Source organism: Poromitra crassiceps, assembly GCF_964638095.1.
Source record: "Poromitra crassiceps genome assembly, chromosome: 1".
In the NCBI taxonomy this organism is placed as follows: Eukaryota; Metazoa; Chordata; class Actinopteri; order Beryciformes; family Melamphaidae; genus Poromitra; species Poromitra crassiceps.
The window spans coordinates 47,724,797-47,748,688 of NC_139623.1; the positions used below are offsets into that span (position 1 = coordinate 47,724,797).

General features: G+C 41.5%; 1 protein-coding gene across 1 annotated transcript in view; it reads right to left on the reverse strand.

Moving 5' to 3' along the window:
• Positions 1-18,858, reverse strand: part of myo7ab (myosin VIIAb) — a gene marked incomplete at its 3' end in the record, with an annotated part of 147,464 nt that extends 128,606 nt beyond the window's left edge. Inside the window, exons 1-5 of the mRNA XM_083636027.1 lie at positions 18,745-18,858; positions 17,593-17,745; positions 8,533-8,717; positions 7,483-7,604; positions 63-205 (exon numbers count right to left, since the gene is read on the reverse strand). Of these exons, the coding sequence (XP_083492153.1) occupies positions 63-205; positions 7,483-7,604; positions 8,533-8,717; positions 17,593-17,703 (561 nt within the window). The 5' untranslated portion in view covers positions 17,704-17,745; positions 18,745-18,858. The remainder of the gene's footprint in view (positions 1-62; positions 206-7,482; positions 7,605-8,532; positions 8,718-17,592; positions 17,746-18,744) is intronic.
• Between the last annotated feature and the right edge of the window lie 5,034 nt (positions 18,859-23,892).

The following is a 23,892-nucleotide window of genomic DNA, read 5'->3' on the forward strand; positions in this document are numbered from 1 at the left end:
TACTGAACATTAAAGTTGTATTATACCTACAGACAGTGATGTCAATTGTGATCCGGTCTCACCTGTCGACACACACGAGACTTCTCCAGCAGGTACTGCTCTATTTTGGCTCCTTCGATGGCCCCTCGCCTGGTGAAGTGGATATCGATGTACTTCCCAAAGCGACTGGAGTTGTCGTTACGGATGGTCTTGGCATTGCCAAATGCTGAGTGGATGAGCAGATCATACAGTCAGTCAGGCCTAAAAATTCAATCCTGACCCGACCCAACTCTAGTAAGTTGAAGCATGAATTGTCGGACCGAACCCGGCCCGAGCCCATAGGGCCGAGTCGGGTTCCGTCAGGCTCAGGCTGAAACTGAAAACTCTAGCTGTGTCTGTGCATGCATATGTGTGTGTGTGTAAGCATGGAAGGAAGTGAGAGAGAATATAAAGAGCATATTGCTCGAGCAAATGTATTGATTGATTGCTTATTAATTGGTTGTTGATCATTATCGACTCTGTTCCATAATGATCTATGGCTCTCTTCTAACGGCCGGGACACACATCTTGCATGTGCGTGGCGTGTGCGTGTGCGTGGCGTGCTTGCTGCGGCTGGCACGCCCGCGGCATCCACACAGGCAGCGTGGCTGGTGCGTGCAGCTGCTGCGCTGCTGCCTGTCTGCCAACTATCTTCCTATAGAGTTTACCTTTTATTAAATTTGCTATAAACAATACAATGATGATTTTAACTGAAGATCGCTTGGGCTCACTTCAGAATCGAGGCAGTATGATTTGTGTGTGTGTGTGTGTGTCTGTGTGTGTGTGGTGGGGAGGGGAGGAACGAAGCCACGTTGTAGCCTATCTGGTTTTCAGAGGGCAGGAGAACTGCAGCTGTGAGCTCAGCCCATCCTCTCGTCTCAAATCAAAACGAGCCTTGATTGGCTGTGGCTGCCCCTGTAAAATATCATTTTAATGTCTTTTTGTGTCTATTTGTGTAGAGACACGCTAGAGACACGCGCGCGGTAAAAGGAAAAAATAGGCTTCGCTTCTATTCTCTAGATGACGCGCGTCTCACGCTCGCAAGACACGCGCTTGAGACGCGCGTCTGATGCCGGTGGTGTGGCTGCTGTAACCTGTTAACATGGGAGCCGAAATGAAAAGGCCACGCAGACGCCACGCAGACGCCACGCAGACGCACAGCACACGCAAGATGTGTGTTCCGGCCGTCAGATGCCTTTTGTGGACTCTGCTCTCCATCTGCAGAGCATTCCTGAAGGGAGATAACATGTATTTTGTCTTGTGATCAGACCAAGGTTATTGTGTCTTTTGTGAACATCAGATGGAACTTACTGGCGTAATGGAAATGTACTGGGTTAGATGGAACTTCTGTGAGCCTAGTGGAAAATCACTGGCCTCCAAGTTGGAGGGCTGGTGCTCATTTTCTGTATATGATGGGTAGACGCCTTGGTTCGTGGCTCAGTTGTGACTGTCTTTTTCTTCAGGACTGTGACCCACTGTGCACAGTGGAACTTCGTTACGTAATAAAACCCTCCTTATATACATTTTAAACGAGCAACTCATTATTGATGGATCAACAAAGCATTTAGACATTTTAGCCATTACAATATCCATCTAGCCTACTGTAAATACATAAACCATTTTTATTTTTTTTGTGAAGCCTGAGCCTGAGCCGACCCGGCTAATTAGCATAAATTGTCAGCCCAAGACCAGCCCGAGCACGTCGGGTGGGTCGGGTCCCGTCGGGCTCTAGAAAGAACTCTAGAAAGAAGACAAGGAGTGATGTAGTTTGATAGTGTTCAGCTATAGAGGAGTGATGTAGTTTGATAGTGTTCAGCTATAGAGGAGTGATGTAGTTTGATAGCGTTCAGCTATAGAGTGATGTAGTTTGATAGTGTTCAGCTATAGAGGAGTGATGTAGTTTGATAGTGTTCAGCTATAGAGGAGTGATGTAGTTTGATAGTGTTCAGCTATAGAGGAGTGATGTAGTTTGATAGTGTTCAGCTATAGAGGTGATGTAGTTTGATAGTGTTCAGCTATAGAGGAGTGATGTAGTTTGATAGTGTTCAGCTATAGAGGACTGATGTAGTTTGATAGTGTTCAGCTATAGAGGAGTGATGTAGTTTGATAGTGTTCAGCTATAGAGGAGTGATGTAGTTTGATAGTGTTCAGCTATAGAGGAGTGATGTAGTTTGATAGTGTTCAGCTATAGAGGAGTGATGTAGTTTGATAGTGTTCAGCTATAGAGGAGTGATGTAGTTTGATAGTGTTCAGCTATAGAGTGATGTAGTTTGATAGTGTTCAGCTATAGAGGAGTGATGTAGTTTGATAGTGTTCAGCTATAGAGGAGTGATGTAGTTTGATAGTGTTCAGCTATAGAGTGATGTAGTTTGATAGTCTTCAGCTATAGAGGAGTGATGTAGTTTGATAGTGGTCAGCTATAGAGTGATGTAGTTTGATAGTGTTTAGCTATAGAGGAGTGATGTAGTTTGATAGTGTTCAGCTATAGAGGAGTGATGTAGTTTGATAGTGTTCAGCTATAGAGGAGTGATGTAGTTTGATAGTGTTCAGCTATAGAGTGATGTAGTTTGATAGTGTTCAGCTATAGAGGAGTGATGTAGTTTGATAGTGTTCAGCTATAGAGGAGTGATGTAGTTTGATAGTGTTCAGCTATAGAGTGATGTAGTTTGATAGTCTTCAGCTATAGAGGAGTGATGTAGTTTGATAGTGGTCAGCTATAGAGTGATGTAGTTTGATAGTGTTTAGCTATAGAGGAGTGATGTAGTTTGATAGTGTTCAGCTATAGAGGAGTGATGTAGCTTGATAGTGTTCAGCTATAGAGTGATGTAGTTTGATAGTGTTCAGCTATAGAGGAGTGATGTAGTTTGATAGTGTTCAGCTATAGAGGAGTGATGTAGTTTGATAGTGTTCAGCTATAGAGGAGTGATGTAGTTTGATAGTGTTCAGCTATAGAGTGATGTAGTTTGATAGTGTTCAGCTATAGAGGAGTGATGTAGTTTGATAGTGTTCAGCTATAGAGGAGTGATGTAGTTTGATAGTGTTCAGCTATAGAGTGATGTAGTTTGATAGTCTTCAGCTATAGAGGAGTGATGTAGTTTGATAGTGGTCAGCTATAGAGTGATGTAGTTTGATAGTGTTTAGCTATAGAGGAGTGATGTAGTTTGATAGTGTTCAGCTATAGAGGAGTGATGTAGTTTGATAGTGTTCAGCTATAGAGGAGTGATGTAGTTTGATAGTGTTCAGCTATAGAGGAGTGATGTAGTTTGATAGTGTTCAGCTATAGAGGAGTGATGTAGTTTGATAGTGTTCAGCTATAGAGGAGTGATGTAGTTTGATAGTGTTCAGCTATAGAGGAGTGATGTAGTTTGATAGTGTTCAGCTATAGAGTGATGTAGTTTGATAGTCTTCAGCTATAGAGGAGTGATGTAGTTTGATAGTGGTCAGCTATAGAGTGATGTAGTTTGATAGTGTTCAGCTATAGAGGAGTGATGTAGTTTGATAGTGTTCAGCTATAGAGGAGTGATGTAGTTTGATAGTGTTCAGCTATAGAGGAGTGATGTAGTTTGATAGTGTTCAGCTATAGAGGAGTGGTGTAGTTTGATAGTCTTCAGCTATAGAGGAGTGATGTAGTTTGATAGTGTTCAGCTATAGAGTGATGTAGTTTGATAGTGTTCAGCTATAGAGGAGTGATGTAGTTTGATAGTGTTCAGCTATAGATGAGTGATGTAGTTTGATAGTGTTCAGCTATAGAGGAGTGATGTAGTTTGATAGTGTTCAGCTATAGAGTGATGTAGTTTGATAGTGTTCAGCTATAGAGGAGTGATGTAGTTTGATAGTGTTCAGCTATAGAGGAGTGATGTAGTTTGATAGTGTTCAGCTATAGAGTGATGTAGTTTGATAGTCTTCAGCTATAGAGGAGTGATGTAGTTTGATAGTGGTCAGCTATAGAGTGATGTAGTTTGATAGTGTTTAGCTATAGAGGAGTGATGTAGTTTGATAGTGTTCAGCTATAGAGGAGTGATGTAGCTTGATAGTGTTCAGCTATAGAGTGATGTAGTTTGATAGTGTTCAGCTATAGAGGAGTGATGTAGTTTGATAGTGTTCAGCTATAGAGGAGTGATGTAGTTTGATAGTGTTCAGCTATAGAGGAGTGATGTAGTTTGATAGTGTTCAGCTATAGAGGAGTGATGTAGTTTGATAGTGTTCAGCTATAGAGGAGTGATGTAGTTTGATAGTGTTCAGCTATAGAGGAGTGATGTAGTTTGATAGTGTTCAGCTATAGAGGAGTGATGTAGTTTGATAGTGTTCAGCTATAGAGTGATGTAGTTTGATAGTGTTCAGCTATAGAGGAGTGATGTAGTTTGATAGTGTTCAGCTATAGAGGAGTGATGTAGTTTGATAGTGTTCAGCTATAGAGTGATGTAGTTTGATAGTCTTCAGCTATAGAGGAGTGATGTAGTTTGATAGTGGTCAGCTATAGAGTGATGTAGTTTGATAGTGTTTAGCTATAGAGGAGTGATGTAGTTTGATAGTGTTCAGCTATAGAGGAGTGATGTAGTTTGATAGTGTTCAGCTATAGAGGAGTGATGTAGTTTGATAGTGTTCAGCTATAGAGGAGTGATGTAGTTTGATAGTGTTCAGCTATAGAGGAGTGATGTAGTTTGATAGTGTTCAGCTATAGAGGAGTGATGTAGTTTGATAGTGTTCAGCTATAGAGGAGTGATGTAGTTTGATAGTGTTCAGCTATAGAGGAGTGATGTAGTTTGATAGTCTTCAGCTATAGAGTGATGTAGTTTGATAGTCTTCAGCTATAGAGGAGTGATGTAGTTTGATAGTGGTCAGCTATAGAGTGATGTAGTTTGATAGTGTTCAGCTATAGAGGAGTGATGTAGTTTGATAGTGTTCAGCTATAGAGGAGTGATGTAGTTTGATAGTGTTCAGCTATAGAGGAGTGATGTAGTTTGATAGTGTTCAGCTATAGAGGAGTGGTGTAGTTTGATAGTCTTCAGCTATAGAGGAGTGATGTAGTTTGATAGTGTTCAGCTATAGAGTGATGTAGTTTGATAGTGTTCAGCTATAGAGGAGTGATGTAGTTTGATAGTGTTCAGCTATAGATGAGTGATGTAGTTTGATAGTGTTCAGCTATAGAGGAGTGATGTAGTTTGATAGTCTTCAGCTATAGAGGAGTGATGTAGTTTGATAGTGTTCAGCTATAGAGGAGTGATGTAGTTTGATAGTGTTCAGCTATAGAGGAGTGATGTAGTTTGATAGTGTTCAGCTATAGAGGAGTGATGTAGTTTGATAGTGTTCAGCTATAGAGGAGTGATGTAGTTTGATAGTCTTCAGCTATAGAGTGATGTAGTTTGATATTGTTCAGCTATAGAGGAGTGATGTAGTTTGATAGTGTTCAGCTATAGAGGAGTGATGTAGTTTGATAGTGTTTAGGTATAAAGGAGTGATGTAGTTTGATAGTGTTCAGCTATAGAGGAGTGATGTAGTTTGATAGTGTTCAGCTATAGAGTGATGTAGTTTGATAGTGTTCAGCTATAGAGGAGTGATGTAGTTTGATAGTGTTCAGCTATAGAGGAGTGATGTAGTTTGATAGTGTTTAGGTATAAAGGAGTGATGTAGTTTGATAGTGTTCAGCTATAGAGGAGTGATGTAGTTTGATAGTCTTCAGCTATAGAGTGATGTAGTTTGATAGTGTTCAGCTATAGAGGAGTGATGTAGTTTGATAGTGTTCAGCTATAGAGGAGTGATGTAGTTTGATAGTGTTCAGCTATAGAGGAGTGATGTAGTTTGATAGTGGTCAGCTATAGAGTGATGTAGTTTGATAGTGTTCAGCTATAGAGTGATGTAGTTTGATAGTGTTCAGCTATAGAGGAGTGATGTAGTTTGATAGTGTTCAGCTATAGAGGAGTGATGTAGTTTGATAGTGTTCAGCTATAGAGTGATGTAGTTTGATAGTCTTCAGCTATAGAGGAGTGATGTAGTTTGATAGTGTTCAGCTATAGATGAGTGATGTAGTTTGATAGTGTTTAGCTATAGAGGAGTGATGTAGTTTGATAGTCTTCAGCTATAGAGGAGTGATGTAGTTTGATAGTGTTCAGCTATAGAGGAGTGATGTAGTTTGATAGTGTTCAGCTATAGAGGAGTGATGTAGTTTGATAGTGTTCAGCTATAGAGGAGTGATGTAGTTTGATAGTGTTCAGCTATAGAGGAGTGATGTAGTTTGATAGTCTTCAGCTATAGAGTGATGTAGTTTGATATTGTTCAGCTATAGAGGAGTGATGTAGTTTGATAGTGTTCAGCTATAGAGGAGTGATGTAGTTTGATAGTGTTTAGGTATAAAGGAGTGATGTAGTTTGATAGTGTTCAGCTATAGAGGAGTGATGTAGTTTGATAGTGTTCAGCTATAGAGTGATGTAGTTTGATAGTGTTCAGCTATAGAGGAGTGATGTAGTTTGATAGTGTTCAGCTATAGAGGAGTGATGTAGTTTGATAGTGTTTAGGTATAAAGGAGTGATGTAGTTTGATAGTGTTCAGCTATAGAGGAGTGATGTAGTTTGATAGTGTTCAGCTATAGAGTGATGTAGTTTGATAGTGTTCAGCTATAGAGGAGTGATGTAGTTTGATAGTGTTCAGCTATAGAGGAGTGATGTAGTTTGATAGTGTTCAGCTATAGAGGAGTGATGTAGTTTGATAGTGTTCAGCTATAGAGGGGTGATGCTGTTTGATAGTGTTCAGCTACTGAGGAGTGATGTAGTTTGATAGTGTTCAGCTATAGAGGAGTGATGTAGTTTGATAGTGTTCAGCTATAGAGGGGTGATGTAGTTTGATAGTGTTCAGCTATAGAGGAGTGATGTAGTTTGATAGTGTTCAGCTATAGAGGAGTGATGTAGTTTGATATTGTTCAGCTACTGAGGAGTGATGTAGTTTGATAGTGTTCAGCTATAGAGGAGTGATGTAGTTTGATAGTCTTCAGCTATAGAGGAGTGATGTAGTTTGATAGTGTTCAGCTATAGAGGAGTGATGTAGTTTGATAGTGTTCAGCTATAGAGGAGTGATGTAGTTTGATAGTCTTCAGCTATAGAGGAGTGATGTAGTTTGATAGTGTTCAGCTATAGAGGAGTGATGTCGACAGCAGGTGAGAGATTTGCCTGTAACGGTCATATTGCGGTACCCAGACTAAGGACCAACTCGCTGGGAAGAAAGAACATAATTTAACATCATCATTTACAGTATCATTTAAAATGTTATTTACAGAGCCACAACAAACAGAATAATTTACCTCTTAATATCCGCCCATTAAACAATAATGCAGATGCATCTATTGGAGATGACAGACTGAATAGTAGGTTTAACTAGTTTTCAATATTCGTGTCCAGCTTCATATGTGCTGTATAATTCTGATTATTTTCAACGTCTATTCAGAGAGAGAGAGAGAGAGAGAGAGAGAGAGACCTTCGAGGATGGGGTTGGCCTCCAGGACCTGCTGCTCTATCCAAGAGTGTTGACCACTGATGGCTGCCAGAAACTGGAGAATCAGCTTTGTGCTCTCTGTCTTTCCTGCTCCAGACTCACCACTGTCACACAGGAAGCACTGTCACACACTCATATTATACAGTAATACACACATTCTCGTTCTCTCTCTCTCCATGTACACATGATATATACACATTGAGGTTGAAGGGCAGATCCCCCATGAAACTGGGAGGTAGCTAAATTGTCTCAATAATGAGCTCTGCCAATTCAGATGAATACATGAAACTGTGCTGTTTGGTGGAGAGACAAACTGACAATGAAACACTTGCTCTTTATCTCTCTCTGGTTCATATTTTGCACATTCCTGCACAAAGTGCAGAAACAAATCTTTCACTTTTAAAAATACAGACATTGATGTGGCTGTGTGAGTGTGTTTATGTGAGTATATTGTTTATGTATGTATATCTGGTATGTATGTATTTGCTCGCATCTTTATATTTACATCAGTATTTTTATTATCTATTTCTATATTAAATGTATTATTAATTTACTGTATATATTTTTTTCTTTCGAAGGTGTACTTAGTCTATACTGTCAAACTCTTTTGCACACCATATTTCTGCCATGTTATGTTTACCTTTGTTTGTAACTGATTGTATGTCTGCAGTTTTTTGTTGAAGATTAATACAAAATTTCATAAAAAAAAGACATTTTACATAATCCTTATATATTGTACATATTCTCCTTGTGAAAAGTTTCTATTTTATATTTGTTATTGTTATTTGTATTTTATGCTAGCTTCTTGACTTACATCTTTTACTCTCATAACTTCTCTTACTATGTTTATTGATGTCACGCACGTAACACCAAAGTAAATTCCTTATAAGTGTAAACTTACTTGGCAATAAAAAACATTCTGATTCTCTGTCTCTCTCTCTCACACACACGCACGCACGCACGCACACACACACACACACACACACACACACACACACACATGCACACACAGACGTGCACGCACACACACACCTGATGATACAGCACTGGTCCTTGTCGTTACGCTGCATGTTGAAGTAGCAGTTGTCTGCTATGGCGAATATGTGCGGCGGCAGCTCCCCTATCTTCTTATTGGTGTAGAGGCGGATCTGATCTGCTGTGTAGATGGGGAGCAGCTGGTAGGGGTTGACTGCTACCAGGATGGAGCCAGTATAGGTCTGCAGGTTCCCAAAGCCAGAAGAGAGGAAAAGCACTCAACCATACTGGATGTTTAAAACATGTCGTGGGCAATTGACGGCTGCTTTGGAATTTACAGTTGAAATATTTCAGCTTTTCAATATGTGTCAGTCCATTCATGACTTTTTTACCAGGTGCGCAAGCACGATGGTCAAGAGATGCTTCGTTAGGGTCAGTCAGTCAGTCAGTCAGTCACTCAGTCAGTCATGTTACGGAAAGGATGTTTATTTCGGGGGCGCTTGGTGAGATTCCCTCTCGTTTGTGGTGTCGATGTGGTGTTTCAATCGTGCTGCTTAAATGTTCACCCCCGCCCACTTGCGACGAATAGATCACAAGTTTGTCAACTTCATGCAGCTTAATACGGCGTGATACTGCCAGTCACGTCTCCCTTCCCTTTGAAAAACACAGCTCCACTTCGGCCAAGACAAGTTGGAAATATATTGACAGACTGTCGTACAGTGTAGCTTCACCAAAATCACATCACACATCAATGGCCTCCTGCTGCTTTTACTACAGCACTAGCTTTGGAAAAATATTATTTTGCATAATTTCGGTGAATTGTTATTGGGAAAATGTATAATGAAAAAATGATTTGGCATTAGATTTTTTTTTGCTGATCCGAAGATACCCCTTCCCCCCCACACACACACACACACACATTTATTATACTTGAATTTTGGGGGGATGTGTCCTTTATCTCACCCTGTTAGATCTTTGCTTTCATAATGAGACACTATACAAGAAGTACCACAAATTGAATGGAATAACAATTGCCACGATTTGGCATCACTCCATCTGTGCCAGTACCCCATCTTGCCACATCCCATGTAAGCCTGCCCCTGCGGTTGCTACGCGACGCACGTGGTCCTGGGCTGAATTTGCCCTTGTTTTTTTTACTAAACCCACTTTCTGTTGGCATAAGCCCCTTCTAAACATGCAGTGAAATCCGGATTATAACCAGCTGCTAGCCGGTCGGCCTGCATGTTTAGAAACAATTAGCCGCCTTATGCGCACTCCCGTGAGTGCGGATCATGACCATCTGAGCCCCTAGTACAGGATCCGCATTATTGGAAAAACGGCTGTTGTTTAACACTGGCAGCTCATGTTCCGGATCATGTATGTCTGAGTGGGCGGGCGGGTGGTTAAATGGCACTTTACAAACCATTAATGTCCCAGTGATCATTATTTTCATGAATGGACGTAGCGTTAGTTACGTGGCTGGATTATTTGGAAGAGAGCCAAATTATGTGAGTAAACAAGTAAAAGTTGAATCGTTTCATTCTCCCCCATCTGACAGTTTAAAAATGCAACAAGGAGATGATAGCCTACTACTTTTCGCCTACTGCATAGGCTAAAGTAGCTGCTAACGTTCACGTAGCCTATTAATGAATTAATCGTTCGGGCAATCGCTTATATCAACGAATTAAACGAGCAAACTCGCGGTTCCCTCAAGTGCTGCAAATGGCTTGAATGGTTTATTTTCCTCCCGACCTGTCTGTCTTGTAGGCTATGTAAAAATTCAAGAGTTGCATCAGACTATATCGAGACATACAGTATAGCCTAACTTTTGTGGGGAGAAATAAATTGAAAACTAGTCAGCTATGACTTAATGTAATGTAATGTTAGTGTGACGGTGCGACCACTATTTTGAATGGCGGCTTTTGGGCGATGTAATAAAGGCAAGCACTCACTTTTTCAGTAGATTTGACTGAGGTCGATTATAGTGAATTTAAAGACGAGATGAACCCTGCCATGCCAAGTGGCGCATGGGTCCGAGTCACGTTTCAGACTGAACAACAAAACTTGTCTGAGATGACAGGTTGAAAGGCGGGCCATAGTAGCATGTCAATGATTTGATTTGACAATTTTGGGGACTGGATTTGGCTTTGGCCAATCCTGGCGTGTTCCGCCCCCAAATCGAGTGGGATTCAGCGTGTTGTGGTGCTACGGGAGTGGGATGCGCAGAGTACCAGGCAGCCAGCTGCTTCTGTGTGGAGCGGAACGGACAATCCGATGCATGAGTGCTGCCTGTCCGCCTGGAATCTCCGAGGGGCAACCCCTTACGTTATGTTACATATAATTGGACAAGTTAGTAGTTAGTTTATGGGCTAGAAATTCTGCCAGATTACAGACACTAGGCGCCATTTTCTCCTTCATTTGGAGGAGAATTCTCCTGGAATAAAGATTGATTGACAGCTGCCATGTCGTGATCAGTCGTGATATGATTGGTTGAAATGGGGTAGAAATGTTATACTACTATGACGTCAGCAAACTGTAGATTACTGTTATGAATGTAATCTTGAACTTTTGATATGAAAAAGTGTCAAAAACTAAAGAAATTAGATTTTTGTGATTTTCTTTGCAAACATTAATAAATAGGTGCACTGAATACCCAGGTATTTGAACTAAAATGAAAAAAAATTGGGTTCAGCTCGACTTTAAGCTTCAATCTCACAAATCACGAGAAATTGTAATTGTTGCTAAGAATTTCAACCTTCTAAAAATATTACAGCAATATATTATCTTGCGAGTATTCAAAAGCACCGCCCCCCAAACACTCCCCATTTCATTTCAGATCCATCTGGGAAATTCATGAGGGTTAAAAGGCCACTTAACTGCTTGCTAAACTGGAGCAAAAGTCATGTGCTGAGCAGTGGCTACAGCCAGAGATGGGCAGTATTTTAAATACATGTATTTCAAATACGTATTTCAAATACATTTGTGTATTTTGTCATTTGTATTTGGCTGGACCGACAAAAATAAGATGTAATTTGCATCAAAATACTTTCAGACCTTGTATTTTGTGTATTTTAAATACATAAAATACTTTTTTCTTTAATTTTATGTCATTTTATTCTCAAATTGACATATTTTTACCATTGACACAGGTTTAAACTGTGGCCTACCCATCATTCACAGTAACCCATGCATTGCCATGCATTAACGGGATGTGATACAACAAGCAGCCTGTTCAAAATAGGCAAAACAACTGCTTTCAACAAACTTGAGAAGCACATAAATGAGCTTCAGGGTCTGAGAACCTTTGGCTTGTCTGAGTCTTTCAGAGGCTTTGCCAGTTGCAAGACAATATGCTCTTCATCTCTATGGCCTGAAAAAGTAGGCAAAAGGCCAGCTGTGTAGCAGTCTTGATGAGCTTCGTTGCATTCTAGCATCTCCCACAGACATGCCTGTCTCACATCTGCCTCCCACTGAAGATGCTTTTGAACAGCACATCCTACGGGCAATGTACCAAACTGGTATCTGGTGCCAGAGTCACGTCCCCAAAGCCCTTCTATAGAATCCAGTGGGGAAAGGTTGGATACTCAAAGATGGATCACTGAAGCCTGTCCTGTTCAAAGGAGAGCCTGCACCAAAAGCAGTAAGAGATGTCACCCATCTCTACTGCAATGATAAGGACTGCAGTCAAAGTACAAAGTGCCAGTGTCTGTCTGTGGGATTGCACTGCACAGAATATTGTCTATTGACTGTCCCAATGCGTCTGATTGATTCACCCCATGAAGAACAATTGGGCCAATAATTGGACAAATTAATTGGATTAAATTGGATTAAATAATTGTCCCCCTACACTTAGTTGTTGTTGAGTTGATTTTGAAATATTGCAGAAAATAAATAGATAAATGAAACTGATATCAAACAGATTGTCTGATTTCTCAAGACATGGCACACAAATCTAGCGTATCCTAATGGATTAACTTGACTCTACTGGATACCCTCCCTATATTTTGACATTGTTGCTGCTGCTTTGGAGTCAAGAGATACTGTACTACCCGAGAGCCATTCGTTAATTGGAAATATGATGTACAAATACAACTGGTGTATAAAAAGCATGGGATAAACTTGTTATTAACTGTTAAGATGCAAACTTTTTTTGGGGCATTTTACAGTATTATTAGATTAGAAAGTGTTTCCCAGAAAAAAGTGATATTTCCGTCTATAATAAGGCCTTATTTTAAAGGCTTCTGATTCACAATAGAACCATATTTTGACTCTTGGTTGTTTTGGAGGGTAGGGACATTAGCTATAGACGATGTCTGCAAATATGATGTAAATACAACCAGTAGGTAGAAAATGACATGGAATGAAGTTGATAATCCCTCTTTCAGGGAAGGCATTTTTGCACTGTGTTGAATCACTTATTTGATTAATTGAATTACTTTTTCAGTAAAATAAAAAATTATGACCACCCATCAAGGGGACATCTCAAATTTATGAAAAAACACAATTAAATGTTGTTCTACTCCTGGTAGAATAGTACATTAGGATTAGAATTTAGCATTTTCCAGAAAAATGAACTAGTTGATATTTCCGCCTATAATAAGGCCTTATATAAAAGGCTGTTGATTCACAATAGAACCGTATTTTGACATTCTGGTTGCTTTGGGATGTAGGGACAATACCTGTTGACCATCTGTGCAAGTAGGATGTAAAAACAACCAGTAGGCAGTAAATGACATGGGATTAACTTGGAACTCCCTCTTTCAGGATAGGCGTTTTTTGCACTTTTTTCGCCTATGTGGTGAAGCACTTTATTGATGATTTTAATGACTTTTGCAGTAAAAGTACATTTGGTGACCATCCATTTCATGAAGGGGACATGTCAAAGTTACGAAAAAACAAGGGCACGATTTGTTCTACCCCGGGTAGGGGTATCTAAAAATTTGGGGGGTTCGGTTCCTGCACTAACAGTTGCACGATGGCGCCGAGGTGGGTGGGCAGTGTCTGTCTGTCTGTCAGTCATGGTTTTGGGAGCCTGTGGAGCCGGCGATTTCCATAACTGCAGCCATCGCACATCATCTCCAGGGATACTGTTATGATGTCAGATATCTACGGCTAACATGGTCAAAGTTCCAAAACTTGAGGTTAACATGTAGAAATGCTGCCTGTAAGTCAAAAGCCCTCACAGAAGGTGATTAACAGCTGAAGTGAGGGAGAAATTAGCTGTGCTGAAAAACAGCTAAAACTGAAATGGAAAAACTGTAGTGTGTTAGAGGGTACACAAAGGAGTATACTGTCACAGAGGACTAAAGAGACGATTTACCATCTAAAGAAACCAGAAAATTTCACATTTGAGAAGCTCGAATCAGAGAATTAGGACAGTTTCCTTATAGAAATGGCTCAAAATGATTAATAGATTATCAAAATAGGCAATTAATGTAATATTTGGCAATTAATCGATGATTTGACTAATCCTTGCAGCTCTTTATCAGTTTTTATAAAATGTATTTTTTATCTAATTTCAGAATACAAAATATGTATTTGTATTTCAAATACATTTTTCAGACCAGTATTTTGTATTTGTATTGTGATAAATTTTTTGAGCAAGTATTTGCAATTTGTATCAAAATACTTTATGATGTATTTTCGCCCATCTCTGGCTACAGCCAGGATTAAAACCAATCATTCATAAAGCAAGAAAGCGTAGCAATATATTAGAAGTGACATGCTGAAAACTATGTTAGGAGAGGATCTCGCATGGCAAAGCCGTGTTAGCATTTCCTTGCCACACAAATGGGAGAGAGGTCTTATTTTAGTCTGTACTCACCCTTCCACCACAATTAGTCTACGTGGAGAGAAAGAGAACAAAACAACCATAAACTGTCAGGAACTGATTGACAATCTATGAAACAAATACACCAAGCGTTTAAGCAGCCCGGCCCTTTGGTCAACTTAGCTGTTAAATGATGACAACAAAGACATCAAATCATCCATGTGTCCCCAGTAGATCGCTAGCTCTGGTGCTGCATGCTAGCACTTTAGATTAGAATACACCATGTCAGATTATAATAAGTCATTAGCAATATCCACGGAAGACTGACCTTTTATAATAACTAGGCATTTCTCGATGCTGTAGCTCGGCCTCGCCTGCCCTATTGGCACGTGGGGTGTGTGTGTGTGTGTGTTGCTCACTAAATGTTATTGCATCAGTGATGTCACAATGCCTCCTAGTGTATGTGTGCGCACCCTTATGACATCACTTTTGACATCCTTGTGTGTGTGTGTGTGTGTGTGTGTGTGCCTCATTATGATATCACTGATGACGTCATCAGTGTGTGTGTGTGTGTGTGTGTGTGTGTGTGTGTGTGTGTGCCCCCCTATGACATCATGTCTTGTCACAATGCGAGAGAGACTGAGGGAGAGGGAGAGAGAGGAGAGGGAGAGGAGGAGACGGAGGGAGAGAGAAGAGAGGGGGAGAGACTGAGGGAGAGAGAGAGAGGGAGACATTGTGCGCGCGCCGCGCGCCAATAGGGCAGGCAAGGCCACACCGTAGCCGAGCTGTGAATGTGAGCTGCAGGACCAGCTGAGAGGACAGGCAAGTTATCGAGCCCCCGCAGCGGGCGAGCATAGGAATCGTAGTGCGCGAGATGCCTATAGTATTAAAAGGAAGCAAGTGGGCAATGTGTGTTTGTTTGTCTGTTTCAATTTTTGTGCCGGCCACAGCTATGCCATTTTATAATGGCATAGCTGCAAGGCTATAATCCGGCACATTTACATGAAAATGTTCATTAATGTTGCACTGTCCCTGAAATAAATAAATAAATAAATAAATAAATAAATAAAATAAATAAATTATGTGCGATCGGGCTGAAATTAGGTGATTGCCCTAATTACCTAATGACGTGATGCCATCAGTGATTATGTCATCAGTGATGATGTCATCCTTCCTGGCTGAGGCTATATAAGTTCAGTGATGATGTCATCAGTGATGTCATCCGTGAGCATGTCATCAGTGATGTCATAGAGCAGGCCACGTAGCGGCCGAGCTGCGTACAGTATGCGACACGCAGTGGGCAAGCTGCAGGGCAGGTGCGGTGATGTCATAACACACCCACGTGCATGTAAACTTAAGGGCAATAACATTTTGTAAGCAACACACACACACACCCACGCACGCGCCATGCATATGCGAGCTGCAGGGCCAGCTCGGCGACCTGCAGGGCGGAAGAGGAGTCGAGCGCACGTAGTGCGCAAGATGCCTCGTTTTCTAAATGGTCCAATTGAGAGTAAAGCGGACTACAGTATGCTTTGGGGGCATGATTGACAGTGATTGGACAGCTCGCCGATCACAGACCAATAGCAGGCGATGCTGCAGCTCTGTCAGGCTCAAACTCTAGGCTTCAAAACAGCAGTCCACAAAGCAATGGCTGACGTCAGGCTAACCTCTTTTTCCACATTGCACTAACTTTCATAATCTAGTTCAGAGGTGTGACCAGACTGGCACAGATCAGCTCCATTTGGGTCAGATGTGGCTATATGTTTACATGCACAGAGAATTCCCTTCTTGGTTACTCAAGCAACCTGGTTTTGGGCAGAAACATGTACTGTAGGGCTCTATTCACCCCCTGGCCTTAAATATGCGTTTATGGCTTGGTGAAGCGCTATTAGTGGGCGTGGTCACACGCATTCCCTAATTTTTCCTTGACGCTAAACACCAGAATGCGCGGTGCTAACCATTTAACCAGACCTTTTTCAGCGTAGAATTATTCACAACTGTGGCCAGTAAACCAATCACATTCTTCCCTTTCAAGCTCCGATTCCACGGCGACTCCAGTCCGGTCAGAAAAGCCAGAGAGTGAGAGAGAGTGAGAGAGGGGGAGAGAGAGTGAGAGAGAGACAGTGAGAGAGAGGGAGAGAGGGAGTGAGAGAGGAGGAGACAGAGTGAGAGAGAGACAGTGAGAGAGAGGGAGAGAGGGAGTGAGAGAGAGAGAGAGAGAGAGAGAGAGAGAGAGAGAGAGAGAGAGAGCGAGAGAGAGAAGTCTGCATGCAGACACAACTGAGAGTTCAAGATTCAAGATTCAAGATTATTTTAATTTGTCCCGAGGGAAATTTGAGTGGTTAGTGTCCTTGACTCCCAAGCCGAAGGTCGGCGGTTCGTATCCCACCCCTGGGCAAGCCCTTAACATGGGTTGCTAGCTGATTGATGGATAGTTTCCCATTCAGTCCCTCTCTTTTGGTCACTTCTTCCTTTCACTTTTGGAACATGGAAGAATTGCCTCCAGCACAGCGCTGTTGATGAGACGAGAGAGGGGGAATTCTCGCGCTGTGTCACCACGGAGCTGCTGAATAAGGCCTGGTTTTGAAAAGTGTTAACCGCAAAATTAACGCCCGTTGGGAAGATCGCTTTAGGCTGGTATTTAAGGCCGAAACGCCTATTCTGGCCTATTCTGGCACTGCACCACGCCTCTTCAGCGTAAAGCGCATTTCGGGGCGTAAAAACATGACGGTATCCTCCCGAGTCAGCGGTAGGCAGGCGTAAAGCGTGTTTTTTTTTTGCATTTAAGGCCAGTTTAGCGCCTATACTAAGGCCAGGGGGAGAATAGAGCCCGTAATGCCATAACTGGGTAAGCTCACACTCTAATTATGAGAGACTTGGTTAAGGTGGCTTATACTCTTAAACATCCTACTCCTTTACAACATCACTTTTACTATTGTGATTCCCATTTCTTTCCTGTGTATTAGAAGTGAGTCACTATTGCTCAGTCAAAGAGTGAGGAAGGAATATTCTGCTAAATGGTTTAATTGGACTCAATCACAGGGTGTCAAAGGTTCATGTAAACAGCTTCACCTGAATAAGAACTAACTGGAGCATGGCCATTCAAACATAGCCAGTGAGGAAAAAGCTATACCATTGGGAAGTGAATGTGGAGGTCAAAGAGAGGTGGTGATGAAGTAAGAAATCCGTAATTGTTAACAATAGCTTGGAAGGGACAGAAAGCTGTGCTCCGCCTCCTTGTAAGTCCTTATTACAGAACGTATATCATAAAGATGAACACATTTGTATACTCCCACAAACGACTGCAATAGTGAGATGGGGCGGGTGTGTTAAGAGGAACTAACATAGATGACGTGTTCATTGTAGCGGATGAGCAGGTTGCGGAGGATGCCGGCTTCATTGAGGTCGCCCAGACGGATCATGTCCTGCACCCCGTGGACAGAGGTTGGGTGCATGGGCTTGATGTTGGTGGCATTCTGAGGGGAGATCCAGTGCTCCTGTATGAGTGGGGAAACAAGAGTGTGAATATGCATCATAATGTGCATCATAAAACACACAAAGGATTATTCAGGTTAAGGGCTTCCTATAGTCAACCTTCTCAAATTCTACAATAAATACAGTAATCAAACAAACTACATAACCCATCATATCAGAGGTGGACGATACTGATCCAACTGATCCCTGATATATATGATACTAGATATTGTCTTAGATCTTGGATATCATAATATCGTGATATGGTATAAGTGTTGTCTTTTCCTGGATTTAAAGGCTGCATTACAGTAAAGTGATGTCATATTCTGAACTTACCAGACTGTTCTAGCTGTTCTATTAATTGTCTTTACCCACTTAGTTATTATATCCACATTACTGATGATTAATTACGCATAAAAAAAAATCTAAAATAAAAAATTGTGTAAATACTTTCTGAAAGCACCAATCGTAGTGCAGGAAGGAAACCCTAGGCCTGTCTTTGCATTTTGTTTTGATCACAGTCTTGTTTTAATAAAAGTGCTTGTGACATCTCACATGCGGATTTGACTTAACTGAACATTTATCCTACTTTGTAGAAAACACAGAGATATACATTGTGTATAAATAAAAGGCCAATATCAACCCGATATACTGTATCTGCAAACTGATTGGTCCAACATAATGTGTACCAGAGCCATGTATATAGAAGAGTCGCGACATCTCCATTCACTCTAATGGACCAGTTTTTTTTACTCTCGTGAGTTCCAGGAAGTAAGGTCCTGGATTAAGCAGCACTGTCAAGTTGCAGCAAAATTAACAGTTTGTGTTGTACTTTGATTTGATTTATTTATTTTATCAAATTGTACATTATCAGCTTTATCTTAGCATTCAAAAGTAGCAAGAGACCCCTTCCTGGCTGTTCATTGGCTAATGAGTCACGCATTTTGGACCTCCGCTGATGCCACTCTCTCTCTAGAGGACACTAGTGTGTACACAATAACATGGCAATGCTGTGGACTTACCCTGCCCTCGTCATCCAGCACCTGGATCTGTCCAGAGTCACACAGTTTGACCACGGCTCCCACAGGGACGTCAAACTCCCGGGCCGTTTGAAGGTCCAGCCACACATAGTCCCCCTGGATATCAACAACAGGGATGGTTATTTATTGATTATACATGATCAGTCTGAGGGTGTCTGTGAGTATGCCAAGTCGCCCTGTTGCCCGAAATGATGCTTTTCAATGTTAGGGCCATTTGGGATGTCAACCACTTGCTGTGGGCGTCTCCAGCAGTGAGCTGGTCGTGGCTATCAAGGTGAGGCTAGTGGCCACAGAGCAGGGAAGCCATAGCAACAACAACAAAGGAAGAAAGCAGGAATAAAATAAACAAACGGTGAAGCTAACATCATGAACATCAGCGTAGCTTACAGCACTATTTTTTAAGCAAAATCACACAAGAGGGAGTACTGTTATACTGTAGGCTACTATCAGCACGGCGAGTGCCGATAATCACAGCCATGCTGATATCCAGTACAACAGCATGACCTCGAGTGTGATATTGCTTTATACAACAGTTGTAGAACGTTAAACAAAGCTATTCATCAGAGTATGTAATCAGAGCATTCTTTTTAATAATAATAGCATTTCTTAAGTAATTTGAGAGAACAGATTATTTATGTCTGTTAATTGTCTCTGCCAACAAAACCAGTTCCCTCAGGACTGCATTACCAAGTGTTGCCAAGTAACAGGTGAACTTGGTGCCTGCAGTTACCCGACTGTATTGCAAGCATAGCTAGCTACGCTAACGTTAGCTACTTTGAGGTTAGCACAGGCAATTTCAGCTTACTGTTCAATTAAGGTCAAATGCATCCATATTGCTGTCCCTACTAGGTACGACCGCTGTGTGAACACAGCCTACTGTAATCAACGTTACATTAGAAGAGCTGTGAAGCAGACATACACAGTGAAGCGTCCTGTGCTGTTATACTGTTGTATATCAGCACTCATGAAATGCCTCTTGTCCAATCAAATTGCTCGACCGGAACTGTTGAATAATGTTTAAAGACGAGTGGAATCCAAAAATGACTTTTGAAAAATGTTGGTTCACATGGGTATTAAAGGAGAATTTCGTTTTTTTTTTAACCTGGAGCCCTCTCCTCACATTAATTATTATCTGACGACTCACCCAGTGTTCTCCGCAGCGATTTGGACCGTCGTAGGCGTTGTTGTGATCGAAATAGTACTCCAAGCCAGTCCTTGAATGCGCTCCGTCGGGGCCACATGGCAGTGTGCTCTTCCTCCATGTAAATAGACAGTTTTCTTCCCGTGTTCTACCCATATCGTCATTATATGACCCCTAAAGCAACATCAGACTGCTATTCACCCCCGGGCTATTTACAGCAGTCTTTACAGGGAGCCCATTTCCTCATTTCGGGTCAGTGTCACCAACTCTCGTCAAGTCCCGCGAGACTTTTCTGCCGGCTGGCCTGTGCACCATACAGTCTATGCTGTGGACTGACTTGACGAGAGTTGGTTACTGCGGCCACCGTAACGTTACTCCTCGCCCGGGGAGCTTCACACTAATCAATATCGTCTTTTTCAAGCCACAACTGAACAAAATGTCAAAATGTTTAAAGGTCCCGTATTATGCTATTTTTAGCTGTTTAAAACATATCGCTATTTTTTTTTAAACAAGGTTACAAAAACAAACCGAACAAAAACTCTCAGACAGAAACCTCCAGTTTCTGTGTTGGTGACATTGACAGTACATAATATGGACCACCTTAGCTATATGTTTTTGACACGGCAAAATGAAGCTCACTTCCCGATATTGTTTGATTTCGTTTGATTGGATGAATGGATTTTCCTGTTGCATTGTGGGAAATCTGTTCAAACCTGGAGCCGGGAAAACAGGAAAGAGCGTGAGCGTGGACGGGACTCGGGGAAGGGTTTCCGGTTTCCTCCGCCACGGCATCCATCTTGTTCATGTTATTTTCCCTGCTAGCCGTTAGCTTGGCTAACAAATGTTGTTAACGTTAGTTGCTATTGCTAGCCTTGCTCCATTGCTGTCACAGTGAATACAATAGCCCGAAGAAAAAACAGAGTATTATTTCCTCCAGACCTCGCGCTGCGTCACCAGCCTGCCGCTTGCATCTTCCACAAAATCGAGGTAATCTTATTTTCTAACGTAACGCTAATTGCATAGCATGACATTAACGCTAGCTACATGTCCATTTGTCATTACAGGAGGACGTTAGACTAGAGTAGCATAAGTTAACGTTATACAACGTTAAACAGTATTGCATGCTGCACAGATTCGGACGTAGACAGAAAACAAACGCAGTTCTGTTTACCTAGGTTACCTCTTTGAGATGAGGCAGACTCAAAGCATACTCATATGATCTACCAGCTAATAGCGTTATATATCTAGCTAACGTTAGATGAGGGGGGAACAAGCTGGGGGTTCAACTCCTCTGGATAGTTATCCACCTCTGCATTTACAGTATTTACCAATCGCACGTAGTGTTGGGTAAGCAAACGTTAACGTTATACAGTGATTAACAGTGTCTAATTCGTTTCTTCCAGGGGGTAGCTGCTGTCCAGTACCAGATGGGACACACAACAGAGGATCATGATTTGAAGATCAAAGCTATAATATTCTGTTCTCCTGAGATTAACTATACACGTTACTGCTGATCAGTTGTTTCAACATAGGAAATTGCAATAACACACAAGCCAAATGCTGACATGAGAGATTTGCTTTGAACAATTGTAGCTATCTGCCAGTGACCGGAGAATATTGTTATATTTGCTTGTTTTAATGCTTTTGTCAATAAACATTGTCAACAAAGATAGCCTTGTTGTATATTATCATGTATAAGATTGTTGATGTCGAGTGAACACAAACCAAGGATTGGACGACGGAGAAACTTAACCGACCAGCAGTCTGAGTCTGCTTCAATCAACGAATGCTTTATATTTATTGAAATGAAATATGGTGATATCTGGTGGTCTGAAATTACTCTCTCTAGCTAGGCTAACTGGCTCATATTATGTCATATTATTGTAACATCTGAATCAGCGTTTCATAACTTTATAATAGCCTAACGTTACTGTATAGCCTGGACGACGTTAGCTAATGCTACCCATCCCTCCATTGGTGTATGCTGCCTTTAGCTTGTGGTATTATGGTACAGTAATATTGTCTAGCTGTCTAGCTAGACAGACAAGTTTATCTGAATTCAGGGTGACAAGATCCCTGCTGCTAGCTCATCTGCCTTTCTGTGTCACAGAGTATCTAGCATGTTTACAGTATCTTAACAGACTGCATTGCTACACCATGCAAATATATTTCGATATAATTCAAACAGTTCCTTTCCTATACCATGGTGGGCTGGACTGTATGTATTGCTGTGAAAAAGTTACATTTGATTGTTTCAAGTGTTACACGTTAGATTTTTAACTGAGCTTTGCGGAATTACCTCAACACAATTGTGTATCAGCTTTAAATGTCCAATATATACAGCGTTACACAAACGACCAGCAGCATTCAAATGTGCAAAAACGTTATATTTATTGAAATGTGGTGATCATGTCACAAGTCACATTACATAACGATATAGCGTTAGGTGTTCTTTTGATCAACAGACCTCGGGGGCTCTATACTGTTGCTAGCTAGCTAGCCGCAGATCAGCTCTGATAACTTCAGAGCTGCCCGTCCACTAAAACCCGATTTCGATATAGCGTTTTAGGTGTTCTTTTGATCAACATACCTCATCACGGGGATCTATACTGTTACGTGTGTCTACTAACATCATTAAAATATCATAAGGGTAACGCTGTTTCTGTTATTTTACTTTTATCTCTGGCTACGTTGCTAGCTAGCTAGCTAGCCTGCCTTGGCAACTGGTTGGGATCATCTGATTTCCTGTGGCTGGTGTAAATCAAAGAAAATCCCGCCCCCAAAGTTATAATTTTTATCGGCTCTTTTACTCGAAATGGGACCATAATTTAGAAAACGGAGCCCAGGGGAGCATGAAAAAGACTTGAAATTGTTTATTCAGACCATAAGCTCATTCGGAAAATGTTTATTTAAGACACAGAACGAGAGAGAAGTCGGCTCATTTTTACATTGGAGCCAATGTACGTGTCGTCACTTCCGGACCTGACGTGCGCCCCCCTGCGGACTTTTCGAATTAATGGAATTTCACGACTGGCTTCATACATTCCCTAATTCTGTTGCCCACTGGTTGGTGACAAACGGCTAACATCAGCTAGCTAACTGGCAAATGCTTGTGACTTTGGTGGGCCAGAGGAGTTGTATGAATCACGTCTCCTAGCAAACCAAACACCAAAAACCAAACACAAATGAGGACTGGAGAAGTCAACAAGTAAGTTGGACTAACATTACAAGTTCTGAAAATGTGTGCCTGTTACTATTATTATTCCAGCTAAACAGTATCAGTTGTTATGCCTTTGAAAGGCACCTGCAAGGCTAACATTAGCATTAGCGAACGTTAACATTAGTGCTTTAGCCTAGCACACAGCACGTTGGTTCGCAGTACAACCAATGCTGGAATGAGACACATATTTTCCGAACTTACCAATTCAGTCCTACATCCTCGCTCACTTCCAAGTCATCTCCTCTTTTATTGTGGTCTGGAATCCGTTATTCCATGAGACTGGTGTGTTAGCTAGGGAGCCCAGACAGAATTAGCTACAGCAGGCAGCGATCTCTCGCAGGCAAGACTGCTGCCGGTTTGCGCGGAAACCTTGGTCTCTAGTGATTGGTTAGGGAAAATCGAAGCCCCTCCCCTCATAAATCCCCTGACCTGACTGCAATCTCAGACTAGAAGATGGAAATGAGTTTACGAGTTGACAATTCAATCTGAATATCAGGCTGGTTACGTGGCCACCAGGCCGGGCCATCTAGAATTATATGATCGTGATTTATGACCTCATCACTGTCTGTGATATCAGTGATTTATGACATCATCGGTGATAGTCCTAGAACTGTATGTCATCATCAGTGATTTATGACCTCATCAATAATGTCATAGCAGCGTGAGCTGTGATTGGTCTACGAAAACATATTTCTGTAGTGCCCCCGCCATGGGCACACTTTTCCCCCCACACCAGACGCATGCAAGACCCCTGAAAAACGTTTCGGGA